At 48.3% G+C, this 13815-nt stretch overlaps 2 protein-coding genes across 3 annotated transcripts; one reads left to right on the top strand and one right to left on the bottom strand.

Moving 5' to 3' along the window:
* The first annotated feature begins 73 nt into the window (after positions 1-73).
* klhl28 (kelch like family member 28) lies at positions 74-4846 on the top strand. Of its 2 annotated transcripts, XM_084682459.1 has the most exons (6): positions 79-191; positions 1049-1309; positions 1433-2070; positions 2176-2619; positions 3512-3720; positions 3975-4846. In XM_084682459.1, the coding sequence occupies exons 2-6, from the start codon at positions 1049-1051 to the stop codon at positions 4136-4138; spliced, it is 1716 nt and encodes a 571-aa protein (XP_084538585.1). In that variant the 5' UTR covers positions 79-191; the 3' UTR covers positions 4139-4846. The 2 variants fall into 2 exon arrangements, with proteins under 2 accessions (XP_084538595.1, XP_084538585.1); XM_084682469.1 differs by lacking the exon at positions 3975-4846 and having other exon boundaries at positions 74-191; positions 2898-3645.
* Positions 4847-10238: 5392 nt separating this feature from the next.
* dorip1 (dopamine receptor interacting protein 1) lies at positions 10239-13767 on the bottom strand. The gene is made up of 5 exons (XM_084682405.1): positions 13360-13767; positions 12494-13018; positions 11826-11915; positions 11613-11747; positions 10239-11502 (listed from the first exon to the last, which is right to left on the bottom strand). The coding sequence occupies exons 1-5, from the start codon at positions 13527-13529 to the stop codon at positions 11316-11318; spliced, it is 1107 nt and encodes a 368-aa protein (XP_084538531.1). The 5' UTR covers positions 13530-13767; the 3' UTR covers positions 10239-11315.
* Positions 13768-13815: the final 48 nt, after the last annotated feature.

Genomic DNA, 13815 nt, shown 5'->3' with positions numbered 1-13815 from the left:
ATCAATCAATCTGAACCACAATGTATGAACGTCCGTGTTTAAATGGTTAAGAGCCTAACCCCGCCCCGGAAGTTGCGCGTTCTGTGTTTTGCTGTTTGTTTTCTTGACAGCCGCTCGGGTTCTGCTGCTGGGCTGAACTTGGCCGCTGCTAAAACCCATCTTCAGAGCGGCACATCGGACGCGCAAGACAGGTCTGTACATTTCTTTATCTGCATATTTTCTTGGATTTTCGGTAGTTTACTCACGTATGACTATCCATGGCGATATTTATAGCCGAATGTAATTCTATAAGGTATATATGTAGCTTATTGTGTTTATTTTTAGCAAATTGAACTGGCTCCATTCTGCAGCAGTACTAGTAATGCACTACAGTACATTAGAAAGCTAACCTACCTAGCAAACATGTCCTTGTAATGCAATTTCTTGTTCGGGGCCTGTAGCTAAGCTAGCTAGCTAGCCAACCAAACCTTCGTCAAGAGGTACTATAGCGTTTTGCATTTCAGAATGTAAATGTGGAATTAAAAGGTGTGGTTTATGCCGAATAACAAATGTCGTTAGCTAGGCTAGCTAGCTAGGTAATATTAACTAGCTCGCTAATTACATAGTAGATTAGCTATCTACACAACGTCAGCATTCTACTAGTTATCAAGGCTTTCGTTAGGGTTCTCCAGCTAATTTCCATGTAAAATCGATTTAAGAAATCTACATAACCTTAATAATTTGTAATACACCGTTCTAGTTAGCTAGATACTTAGCTACACACTAGCATGTAACGTCGTTATTCAGCTAGAGCTACGTTAGCTATCAAAACGAGGTAGCTATGGCTGAAAAGGAGCTGTGAGGTTGCAGATGGCATGCTACCAATAACATGACGAGCCTACTTGTTACAAACCTTCAAACTACACCACTCTACTTCAGACAGTAGTTAAGTTGCCGTTATATGCCAAGGTGTTGTCTGAAAGTATTCGGAACAAGTTTAAAACTAAAATCATCTGGTTGTGCATTCTTGGATGGCGGTACACCCCTTAACTCGCCTTTACCTTTTTAGATGGACCCGCAGGCTCAGTCCTACATGCTCGCGAGCCTGACGCGGCCCCACTCCGAACAGCTGCTGCAGGGCCTCCAGCTGCTGCGACAGGACCATGAGCTGTGTGACATTGTGCTGCGCGTGGGTGACGCCAAGATCCATGCCCACAAAGTGGTGCTGGCCAGCATCAGCCCCTACTTCAAGGCCATGTTCACAGGCAACCTGTCCGAGAAGGAGACCTCCGAGGTGGAGTTTCAGTGCATTGACGAGGCTGCGCTACAGGTATGGGAAGCTAGCTGAGAAATCTTTGTGGTATGTTATGTTTGTGTTGTTGGCTGATATATGAATCAGATGTAATCCACAAGCTAAGACACACAGGCCAAACCTCTTCTCCTTCTCCCATAGGCCATAGTGGAATACGCCTACACGGGGACGGTGTTTATCTCCCAGGAGACAGTAGAGTCCCTGTTACCAGCTGCCAACCTGCTCCAGGTCAAGCTGGTGCTGAAGGAGTGCTGCTCCTTCCTAGAAAGCCAGCTGGACGCTGGGAACTGTATCGGCATCTCCCGCTTTGCAGAGACCTACGGCTGCCACGACCTGTGCCTGGCAGCAACCAAATTCATCTGCCAGAACTTTGAGGAGGTATGCCAGACCGAGGAGTTCTTTGAGCTGACTAGAGCAGAACTGGATGAAATAGTGTCAAACGACTGTGTGAAGGTGGTGACAGAGGAGACAGTGTTTTACGCCCTTGAGTCGTGGATCAAGTATGACGTGACTGAGCGACAGCAGCACCTGGCTCAGCTGCTGCACTGTGTGCGTCTGCCTCTGCTCAGCGTCAAGTTCCTCACCCGCCTTTATGAGGCTAACCACCTCATTCGTGATGACCACGCCTGCAAGCACCTGCTCAACGAGGCCCTCAAATACCATTTCATGCCTGAACACCGTCTATCCTACCAGACTGTGCTGTCCACTCAGCCGCGCTGCGCCCCCAAAGTGCTCCTTGCCGTAGGAGGCAAGGCTGGACTGTTCGCCACGCTGGAGAGGTATTTAGAATGATCTGAGCTGTTTTAGAATACATTCCACACCTATGTTTGTTTAGTGGTTTTCAGTGTATCTGAGAGTTGTTTCCTTGTCTCTCTGTCTTGCAGCACGGAGATGTATTTCCCCCAGACAGACTCCTGGATTGGGCTCGCCCCCCTCAGTGTGCCGCGGTATGAGTTTGGTGTGGCGGTGTTGGACCAGAAGGTGTTTGTGGTGGGAGGGATCGCCACTCACATGAGGCAGGGGATCAGCTACCGCAGACACGAGAGCACGGTGGAGCGATGGGACCCGGATAGCAACACCTGGTCTAGCGTGGAGCGCATGGCGGAGTGCCGCAGCACATTGGGAGTTGTAGTCCTAGCCGGGGAACTGTACGCGCTGGGGGGCTACGATGGCCAGTACTACCTGCAGTCTGTGGAGAAGTACGTCCCCAAGGTGAAGGAGTGGCAGCCAGTGGCGCCCATGACCAAGTCCCGCAGCTGCTTTGCCACGGCGGTCCTGGATGGCATGGTGTACGCCATCGGGGGGTACGGACCAGCTCACATGAACAGGTATGTCCTCTGGGCTGTGTGACGTGGGGCTGGGCTCAGACCCTAACCCTGCAGTCATTCTCAGTTGGGATACTTGGGAGACGTGGAAACTTTTATACTAAGCTTTTGAAATTGGAGTTTGATTTGAAGTGCGCTTCAATGACCAGCCTTTAACACTTCTTTGTTCCTACACAATCATATTGGCTTCAGAGAGGTTATTTGTGTGGTGCAGACCTTTATGAAGGCTTTGATCCCATGAAAAGGCTGTCAGCTCTGCTGCCTGGTCTTCTGTTCCACAGCGTGACATGGCACATAGGCTTACACACTGCTGATGCATCCTGGTTGTCTACAAGACATGGCTGACAGGTGAGGGAGGTTCAGTGTTAGAACAGGCAGTCTTGCCAGTGAGAGGAGGAGCTGCTCACATGTTGGCTGGCAGCTGTGCTGTTGCTGCTCAGGACTGTGGCGTCGTCTTTGCCCTCCAGAGATGCGTCTGTGTTGTAGTTACGGTCTCCTTGACTCCCAAACCCCCGGGAGAATGTGTTTGGAGCAGAATCCTTTGGGACTGCCCCCCCCTCCTGCTGAGATGCTGGCGCTCTGAGGCAAGTCCCAGAGAGCACTGTTTTCCACCCTGGAGTTACAGGGTTTCATCACTCTGGAGCAGTCATTCAGGACAGCAATTAAACTGTGTTGCCGAGGCACGAGATAATAACTGCATTCGATTGTGGGTTTGAATGCACAACATTCAAATTCAAAAGCATTAAGTTAGTTCAAGTTGTTTTGACCCCAAGACCCATTGAATGTTATTAACATGTGACCTTGTAGCTGTCTAACTGATAGCTGTACGGTCTGACTGACCTTAATGAGCAGACCATTGTTGTTAGTGTGTCTGACTGGAGCTGTATGTGTCCAGTGTGGAGCGCTACGACCCGAGCAGGGATGCCTGGGAGATGGTGGCTCCCATGGCTGACAAGCGCATCAACTTCGGCGTGGGGGTCATGCTGGGGTTCATCTTTGTGGTGGGCGGTCACAACGGGGTGTCCCACCTGGCCAGCATAGAGAGGTACGACCCCCACCAGAACCAGTGGACGGCCTGTCGACCTATGAATGAACCGCGCACAGGTCAGTTGACGCATCAAGCTAACGTTACCAAAAGGATTTTGAATGCTATTTTTGTAATAGTTCTTTCTAGAGATGTGTGAGCTTATGAGCAGAGAATGTTGTTTTGTTCATGTTTTCCTCAGGTGTTGGTTACTGTTCTTGTCTGTTCTCCTCAGGTGTTGGTTACTGTTCTTGTCTGTTTTCCTCAGGTGTTGGTTACTGTTCTTGTCTGTTTTCCTCAGGTGTTGGTTACTGTTCTTGTCTGTTTTCCTCAGGTGTTGGCTCGGCCATAGTGGACACCTACCTGTACGTGGTGGGGGGGCACTCAGGTTCGTCCTACCTGAACACAGTCCAGCGCTATGACCCCATCACAGACAGCTGGCTGGATGCCAGCGGCATGATGTACTGCCGCTGTAACTTTGGCCTCACAGCTCTATGACCCCTGGCTTACCTGGGCAGGACTCCTTCAGAGAATACATAGACAAAAGGGATTTCTTTAGTTTGTCCCCACCGCCTAGTGAGTTGAGGAAGGCTCCAGTAGCCCACAGAGAGAGGGAGAAGGAGAGCTTGTTGAACGGACTGAAGGAAGGGTGAAGGGAGCCCAGTTGGCCGGTGCAGGGGACCAGGAGACGGCAGAGGATGAGGGTCTGAGTCAGGAGAGGTGCAGAGCAGGAAGCTGTCTGGGTCAGGAGAGGTGCAGAGCAGGAAGCTGTCTGGGTCAGGAGAGGTGCAGAGCAGGAAGCTGTCTGGGTCAGGAGAGGTGCAGAGCAGGAAGCTGTCTGGGTCAGGAGAGGTGCAGAGCAGGAAGCTGTCTGGGTCAGGAGAGGTGCAGAGCAGGAAGCTGTCTGGGTCAGGAGAGGTGCAGAGCAGGAAGCTGTCTGGGTCAGGAGAGGTGCAGAGCAGGAAGCTGTCTGGGTCAGGAGAGGTGCAGAGCAGGAAGCTGTCTGGGTCAGGAGAGGTGCAGAGCAGGAAGCTGTCTGGGTCAGGAGAGGTGCAGAGCAGGAAGCTGTCTGGGTCACGAGAGACTGGACGACTACAGAAGACCACTCTGCTACTGCTGCTGGACCACAATGAAAACTCTAAACCAATAACCAGAGTTGTGGAAGAAATCTGTCACTTTGTTTCTTTTATAAACATTTACAATTTACTTTGTTCATAACATCCTTTGTTTTCACTCCATTCTTTATTTCTGACATGAGCAAATCTGTGTGTAAAAAATGTTTAAGGTCCTAAAACGTCCTTAATCATGTTTGTATATGAATGTGTAGCCAAGTCTTTGGATGTGCTAATGAGTGTGCTTGGGAGGATGTGCATGTGAGGAGAAATGATTGGTCTGTTGAGTAGCACTGTGTGCAGAACTCCAACTCAGGCACAGTGATCAGTTCACACACTTTAGTTTCAAATGTCTGCTTCTAAATCAGTGCTTCACAAAATGAGAAAATAATCTGAATCTTTATATTCACATTAAAAGGGCTGCCTTTTACTCTCTTATAAATAGACAAAACAAAAAAGACATATACATATGAAAATATCCTGTAGTGCATTGCCTGTAAATGTTTTCTGCACTGGGTATTTAGTTGTGTGTGTGTGTGTGCGCGTGTGGACGTGTGTCTTTGATTTAATGGTTAGAGGAGATGTAAAAGATCAACTAAACCCACAGAATACACCTGATACTTATCTGTTAGTAGTCCCACCCCTAACAAGTCTGTACCCTTATCCTCTCTCTGTCTCCATCCATCTATCTCAATGACTAAATGTAATGTCCCTTTCAATCCCTCTCTCAACCCCTCTCACCATCTCTCCATCCCTCTCCCTTTCCACCCCTCTCACCATCTCTCCATCCCTCTCCCTTTCCACCCCTCTCACCATCTCCATCTTTCTCTCCCTCTCTCTGTGGAGTGGTGGCCAGAGCCCTGGTTCTTCACCTGGGGCTGTCTGTACTCTTAACTAACCGGTGCTATATTTAGGGTTCAGGATTGGAGTGTGTGTGTGTTAGTCATACTGGCTGTTTGATTCTGTGCATTAAAAGGCCCCCAGATTGACAACCCCCCCCCCCCATCCCTCACCTCGATAAAGCCCTGAGTCTTGCCCGAGCGTAACTCGGACCACCAGTCTTTACCCATGAGAGGTTTGGTATTAATGAGAAGTTTTATCTCCTACATCCCTGGAATCCAAGATGCTCTCCACTGTTTGATCCGAAGTGAGGCTTTCCCCCTTGCTTCTGGTTGCTTAGGGTTCATCCTAGGGGTTAGGGGTCACTTCTGCAAGTCACTTCCTGTTCCTGCCTGCCCCGCCCCTCCGACGCATGCTGCACGTGCCCAGTCTGCCTCACAAGCTCGCAAAAGGAGCACCAGCCAGCCAAGTGCCAAAATATGACCTGTGTTCACCCACCTCCCTTACACCTCCCTCACCACACATATGACCTGCGTTCACCCACCTCCCTTACACCTCCCTCACCACACATATGACCTGTGTTCACCCACCTCCCTCACACCTCCCTCACCACACATATGACCTGCGTTCACCCACCTCCCTCACACCTCCCTCACCACACATATGACCTTTGTTCACCCACCTCCCTTACACCTCCCTCACCACACATATGACCTGCGTTCACAAGTCTGCTAGATTCCCCATCTCCCTCACACCTCCCTCACCACACATATGACCTGCGTTCACAAGTCTGCTAGATTCCCCACCTCCCTCACACCTCCCTCACCACACATATGACCTGTGTTCACCCACCTCCCTCACATCTCCCTCACCACACATATGACCTTTGTTCACCCATCTCCCTCACACCTCCCTCACCACACATATGACCTGCGTTCACCCATCTCCCTTACACCTCCCTCACCACACATATGACCTGCGTTCACCCATCTCCCTTACACCTCCCTCACCACACATGTGACCTGTGTTCACCCATCTCCCTCACACCTCCCTCACATCTCCCTCACACCTCCCTCACATCTCCCTCACCACACATATGACCTTTGTTCACCCATCTCCCTCACACCTCCCTCACCACACATATGACCTGTGTTCACCCACCTCCCTCACACCTCCCTCACCACACATATGACCTGTGTTCACCCATCTCCCTCACACCTCCCTCACCACACATATGACCTGTGTTCACCCATCTCCCTCACACCTCCCTCACCACACATATGACCTGTGTTCACCCACCTCCCTCACACCTCCCTCACATCTCCCTCACACCTCCCTCACCACACATATGACCTGTGTTCACCCACCTCCCTCACACCTCCCTCACACCTCCCTCACCACACATATGACCTGTGTTCACCCACCTCCCTCACACCTCCCTCACCACACATATGACCTGTGTTCACCCACCTCCCTCACACCTCCCTCACCACACATATGACCTGCGTTCACCCATCTCCCTCACACCTCCCTCACACCTCCCTCACACCTCCCTCACCACACATATGACCTGTGTTCACCCACCTCCCTCACACCTCCCTCACACCTCCCTCACACCTCCCTCACACCTCCCTCACACCTCCCTCACCACACATATGACCTGTGTTCACCCACCTCCCTCACACCTCCCTCACCACACATATGACCTGTGTTCACCCACCTCCCTCACACCTCCCTCACCACACATATGACCTGTGTTCACCCACCTCCCTCACACCTCCCTCACCACACATATGACCTGTGTTCACCCATCTCCCTCACACCTCCCTCACACCTCCCTCACACCTCCCTCACCACACATATGACCTGTGTTCACCCACCTCCCTCACACCTCCCTCACACCTCCCTCACACCTCCCTCACACCTCCCTCACACCTCCCTCACACCTCCCTCACCACACATATGACCTGTGTTCACCCACCTCCCTCACACCTCCCTCACCACACATATGACCTGTGTTCACCCACCTCCCTCACACCTCCCTCACCACACATATGACCTGTGTTCACCCACCTCCCTCACACCTCCCTCACCACACATATGACCTGCGTTCACCCATCTCCCTCACACCTCCCTCACACCTCCCTCACACCTCCCTCACCACACATATGACCTGTGTTCACCCACCTCCCTCACACCTCCCTCACACCTCCCTCACACCTCCCTCACACCTCCCTCACACCTCCCTCACCACACATATGACCTGTGTTCACCCACCTCCCTCACACCTCCCTCACCACACATATGACCTGTGTTCACCCACCTCCCTCACACCTCCCTCACCACACATATGACCTGTGTTCACCCACCTCCCTCACACCTCCCTCACCACACATATGACCTGCGTTCACCCATCTCCCTCACACCTCCCTCACACCTCCCTCACACCTCCCTCACCACACATATGACCTGTGTTCACCCACCTCCCTCACACCTCCCTCACACCTCCCTCACACCTCCCTCACACCTCCCTCACACCTCCCTCACACCTCCCTCACACCTCCCTCACCACACATATGACCTGTGTTCACCCATCTCCCTCACACCTCCCTCACCACACATAGCTTTTCCCCCTGTGTTCCAGCATCTCTCCTGAGTGCTGATGTTTGTGTTTGTTCCTCTGGGCTGCTGTGTGGATGGGGCTCTGCCCGGCTGAGCAGCTCTCAAGCCGCAGACCCCAGGAGAGCTGGCGCTCTTCTTTGGGCGTAGATGGCTGCGTGCGTGCGAGAGAGTGAAGCCAGATGCAGTACCATACATAGGCTGATGTGACATCAGTTCAAATCCCATTTTGGTACAGAGTGAAACGTTAAAAGATGTGGGAACTTTAACAGCTCTGCATTGCACTTACTGAACTATTTGATACATAGTGTATTTTGTAAATAAGTCTTGTTTTAGGCTAATGGCATTTAGATAATGCAATAACATTTGTTTCTTCTGTGGGTTAATAATTTGGCTGTTAATGAAGCCTCCTTAAAGCCAAGGCATCTCTCTCATACTGCTGTACTGACTCTCAAGCCATGTCTGACCACAGTGTAAGCTGTTGGTTAAACTACTTTGATGAAACCACATCTTATGGCTCAATTGTTTCTCACTGAATCTTGCACTCTGCATTGACCACATCTCCAAAGTTGTGCATGTTAATTCATTGAGAAGGTTTGCAGATGCTGATATTTCACTAAACTAAGAGGACAAGGTGTGTTTGCTGTTGTCTTCAGAGTTTGGCTCTGGCTCTGAGCCAGCTGCAGGTCCACCAATCAGAAGAAGCCTTACTGTCCTGTGTTCTTCCATGTACACAGTCTGTTTATATTGGCCAGTTTGGATTCTCTGAATGTGATCTTGAGCTTAAGCAATGATATGATTGACATCCCCCTAAACATCCATTTAAAGACTTAAGTCTTGTTAAAGCAATAACAGTAAGAGCCTGTCAGAATAGTGTAGGAGGTCTTCTTGTTTTCCAAACTAGATTCTAATTGAAACATGTATGGCCGAGTCCAGGTGAACTATGTGGACTTAAGGATATCATTCTTAATATTATTTTGTACAGACGAAAAAAATGTAACTGCTGTCATACTTTTGGAGGAAAAAAAAAAATAACATTAGCCATTGTGTATTGACAATTTGTCTATTTGTGTTTCTGTTATTTATTTAATGTTTCTTGTCATAACCTTTAGCTGTTGAGAAGATTGGCTGCTTTGGTATGCCACAGTGGACATGCTAAAGACCAGTTAGAACCCTGATCACACAGTGGTGATGCTAAAGACCAGTTAGAACCTTGATCACACAGTGGTGATGCTAAAGACCAGTTAGAACCCTGATCACACAGTGGTGATGCTAAAGACCAGTTAGAACCCTGATCACACAGTGGTGATGCTAAAGACCAGTTAGAACCCTGATCACACAGTGGTGATGCTAAAGACCAGTTAGAACCCTGATCACACAGTGGTGATGCTGTCCGGGTGTCACAGTTAAGCATTCATGTTCCCTGCATGTCATGTATGGATGTTGATGTGAGTACATAAGAAAGAGAACACCGTTTCCTCTACGCTTAACCACTCGTGGGATCTGAAAACGTGAAACTGCAAAATTAAGGGATGTATAAAATGTTTTTTTAAGATGGCCTAACCATGTGTTGTTTTGCCACCAGTCTCACCAAAGTGCTTGTTGTTTTACTAAGGAAGGCAGAGGAACTACTAATATCAAGTCTGGGAGGAATTGTCACTAGTTTTGTGTCTGGATGAAATCCTGAACCAGATGTCAATGTTGGCCAAACCATTTACAACTACGAGCTTATTTTACATTTCCAAATGTGTGTCTGAACTGTGACTGAAGCAATGTGATAATCTTGAATTTTATATCCTGTGGATTATTACTGGAACTACAAGATAATCTAGACATGTTTTTTTCACATTTTGTCATGCTTTGATTAAATATATTTTACATTTTAGCCAGTTTGTTTGTGTGGTGCAGTTGTACCCAGTTAAAATTAATAAATGCCTTAAAGGTATCTTTCATTTGTTTCTTTTTTGCCTGAATGAAGTTTCAGAAGTAATACTAGAGTAATAATAAAAGAAAAAGACTCACAAATGCAGAAATATAAAATAGTTTTATTGCTTTTAAAAAGAACAATAGCTGCATAGAAAATGGACAAAACAGGGGTGTTTAAAGAAATTACAATTTGAGTTTTGACAAGGATCATGTTTTCAAATGGTCAGAGGCACACAGTGAGGTTAAGAAACATGGGGAATGCCATTTTCAGTTTTAAAATTAAAGTAAAATCTGTATATCAGGTTTTTCTCACTTGTTCAGCATAAGAACTTATAAATTCCACCATAGAAGTGTGGCTGGCAGACAGGGTCACTGTGGTCACAGGGTCACTGTGGTCTGGAAGAATAACGAATTCCACCTCAAACAGAACCAACATTAGCTGCAAATGACTTCCACCAATGTAGACATGTCCATTTGAGCTGCAGTGGAGCCAGAGAGAGCACCAGTTTGTTTTAATGACAGGCCAGGATGCACAGCTCATTTCAAACATAATGATAATGGGTCAGAATGATAATGGGTCAGAATGGTTTAATATGGAAATAATAACATTAGTCTCATATCCCAGCAAGACATTATTCATGTAAAGCTAGAAATATATGGATTTGAAGTGTACTATTTAAGCACTATCATGAATGTATACCAGCCCAGAACTATTATAGTCCGTATGTACAGTATAATCTTGGATTCCAAGCATTTACAAAAAAAAAGAAGCAGATTCGTTTGTGAAAATCTTTTCACAAGCAATCAGGCAAAATAGAGTATATCATTCAAAGTGATTCGAGGGTAAATAAAGAGGCTGTTGACAGGAGACCTAAGGTGGGGCATGCAGATGCTTACTGTATGACTAGATAATAAGATTGTGTGATTCACTCTCAAGAGTGGTGATACATGGATACACTGTTTGTCCCCAGCCTGTCTGTCTCTCTGTCTCCCTCCCAGCCTGTCTGTCTCTCTCCCTCCCAGCCTGTCTGTCTCTCTGTCTCCCTCCCAGCCTGTCTCTCTGTCTCCCAGCCTGTCTCTCTGTCTCCCAGCCTGTCTCTCTCTCCTCTATCAGCCTGTCTGTCTCTCCCCTATCAGCCTGTCAGTCTCTCTCCCTCCCAGCAAGTATATGCAGGCCGTCAGGGCTTGTCGCTGGCGCGGATGTAGACGAGGGAGGACAGCAGCAGCAGCTCGGGGGGCTTGTGCAGCAGGATGAGGTTGTCGCTCCGCAGCCCGTCATAGTGCATCCAGTAGCCGTCGATCTGGAAAGCTGCTGAGTAGTGATGCTCCTCCTTGTTGAAGAGAGTGGCGCCCTCCAGTGAGTACCTGGAGGAACACACACAGCATGTGATGGTCAAATCACTGTGTATGTTACCATCAGTTCAGTCCCCCTGTATAACCAGACATGGCTTTGTATGCGTTCCTGCTGAGCCTACCTATGCTGGGACAGTGCCAAGTGGTAGGGAACGTAGGACAGCTCCTCCGACTTCCACAGCTGCATGTTGAGGATGACGAAGGGAGGGGGGCCCTGGCAGAACATCCTCTGGGAGAACTCTCTCAGGCCGTTACACCTGCAGGACAGACAGAGCCCACATCACCACCGAGGAGCATCCAGGACGGACAGACAGCATTCTAAAAACACGTCCTACCCCAGCTCCCTGCAGAGGAGGATCTTGGGACAGAAGAACATGTCCACTGCTGACTGGATGGGATCTCTGTGAGGCAGCTCATGAGGAGGGCTGCAAGAGGGAACCAAGAAGGAATTATTCACAACAACTGGTCTTGCCGGCAGACAGCATGAAGCACAGGCACAATTCATTTTGACTCAACCCGACACCTACATCATCCCCTTTCAAAGTACGAGAGATTGTTGGAAGAGTAGGTAAGAACAGATAACTGTTTACAGAGTAGGAGTAAACCAGGCAGTGCACGTCTCAGGGATAACTGGTGATCTCAGACAGTTAAAACCTGCCCTCTTCTTCTCATTAGACAGCTGGCTCCTGTTACAGCCAGCAGACTGTCAGGGGATGGGGTATAAACCACAGCTGAAGACAGGAGGAGACCAGCTGACCTTCATTAGAAAAGAGAACATCAGTGACAGGACCCCCCCATTTGGACACGGACCATTTCAGCTGAGCACACAGCGCATTTTCAGGTTCAAGTCTCGCCATTTTATTTTTAGCTTCGTTAGAAATCAGCTGCCAGACATTAGTTCCTACTTGAGATGTGGTGAATTCAATAACACAGATGATCAAAGGTTTCTGGTTAGATTATTTGACAGTATATGCAGCACTGGCATGCAGTCAGCCGGTCTTACTTGATGTGAATGGTCCTCTGGATAAACTCCTGGAAGCGGCCAGGGCAGCTCCAGTTGGTACAGAGGCTCTCCTGCATGGTGGACATTAGGTTCTCCAGGTTCTTGGTGAAGTTCTCATGCTCGTTGCCGAAAAGATCGATCTCCAGCGCCGCATGATGGATGAGAGAGCGGTACTGGCTCTTAGACATCCTGTCCCATATCCACAACATCTTGACTGTAGTGTAGTCATACGAGTCCATAAGGTAGAGGAAATGCTCCACAAACTGCTTCCCCAGGAACACACCCACTTCCCTAGGAAAACCTTGATTGTCTCGCAGAATGACATAGAGGATCATAAGAAACCCATCGATGGTGCAGGTATTTTTCAGGTTTATCTTGACATACAGAGGGGTGCAGGAGATTGCTTTCCTCCCTGCCCTGATGGTGTAGACACCACCCCATGGAAGCACTGGCCTCCAGAAGGAACGCTCTTCCTCATCGTTATTGTTGATGGAGGCACGAATCTCCTCGAACAATGTCTTGGATCTGTGAATATGATATTGCACATTATTTCAAGAAGCGTTGGTTTACGTATTGAAGTGTGCTAGCTAGCTAGCTTACTGCGGGTGTGCGTTTTCAAAGCAATCTGACAACTGGTACTAGCTAGATAATGTCCTAACGTTGACTGTGTTAATTAGCTACATTCAAAACCTCGTTGGCTCATCATACCGACAGATAAACAGGCAACGAAATTGACTAGCACTGGTTAACATTACTAGTTACTTCTTACATTACTAAACTGCTAACAAAACACGATAGTGCTAGCTGATGCTAGCTATCTTAGCCAACCTGCTAGCTTAGCATAATAGGGTAACCTGGTTAGCTACCTTTCAAATTGCAAATTCTCCTCGGTGTTTGAAATCAACGTTTTCAGATCATCTGTGTCATTTAATATACAAAATTCACTCTCCATTGTTCTATAAATTTCTTCATGTCTTAAGTTCGGCCGACAGCCCAAATCATTTACAAGTATTGCAATGCTCAAGAAAGCTGGCATCAAAACATCCTCTGTAGACGTCAAGCAAAGTTACGCCCTCTTGGCCTCAGAACATGTAGCTTCATAACGTTCACATTCACAGAACACTGGAAGCCCCTAAACACACTGCCCCCCCTACTGGCCACGAAGAAGTCGTTTCCTAAAAGTGTGCACCATGATCCGCACTGCCGTAAAATGCCCTCAGATGTCTTCAAATACCTTTTCCGGTTTGGCGAATTTGCTTTCAAAATAAGAGCATCACCTGAAACTTGTGTAGAGGAGATGCAGCTTTTTCTTTAGGAGAAAT

This window comes from Hypomesus nipponensis, chromosome 3 (assembly GCF_054491055.1).
Source record: "Hypomesus nipponensis isolate SF chromosome 3, ASM5449105v1, whole genome shotgun sequence".
Taxonomy (NCBI): domain Eukaryota; kingdom Metazoa; phylum Chordata; class Actinopteri; order Osmeriformes; family Osmeridae; genus Hypomesus; species Hypomesus nipponensis.
This window is presented reverse-complemented; position numbering and strand designations above follow the sequence as displayed.

Coding starts and splice junctions, on each gene's coding strand:
- klhl28 (XM_084682459.1), top strand. CDS start 1,049: ATGGACCCGCAGGCTCAGTCCTACATGCTCGCGAGCCTGACGCGGCCC. Junction 2,620..3,511: donor GGACCAGCTCACATGAACAG/GTATGTCCTCTG, acceptor GTATGTGTCCAG/TGTGGAGCGCTACGACCCGA. Junction 3,721..3,974: donor TATGAATGAACCGCGCACAG/GTCAGTTGACGC, acceptor TGTTTTCCTCAG/GTGTTGGCTCGGCCATAGTG.
- dorip1 (XM_084682405.1), bottom strand. CDS start 13,529: ATGCCAGCTTTCTTGAGCATTGCAATACTTGTAAATGATTTGGGCTGT. Junction 11,748..11,825: donor CTCCTCTGCAGGGAGCTGGG/GTAGGACGTGTT, acceptor TCTGTCCTGCAG/GTGTAACGGCCTGAGAGAGT. Junction 11,503..11,612: donor TTGGCACTGTCCCAGCATAG/GTAGGCTCAGCA, acceptor GTGTTCCTCCAG/GTACTCACTGGAGGGCGCCA.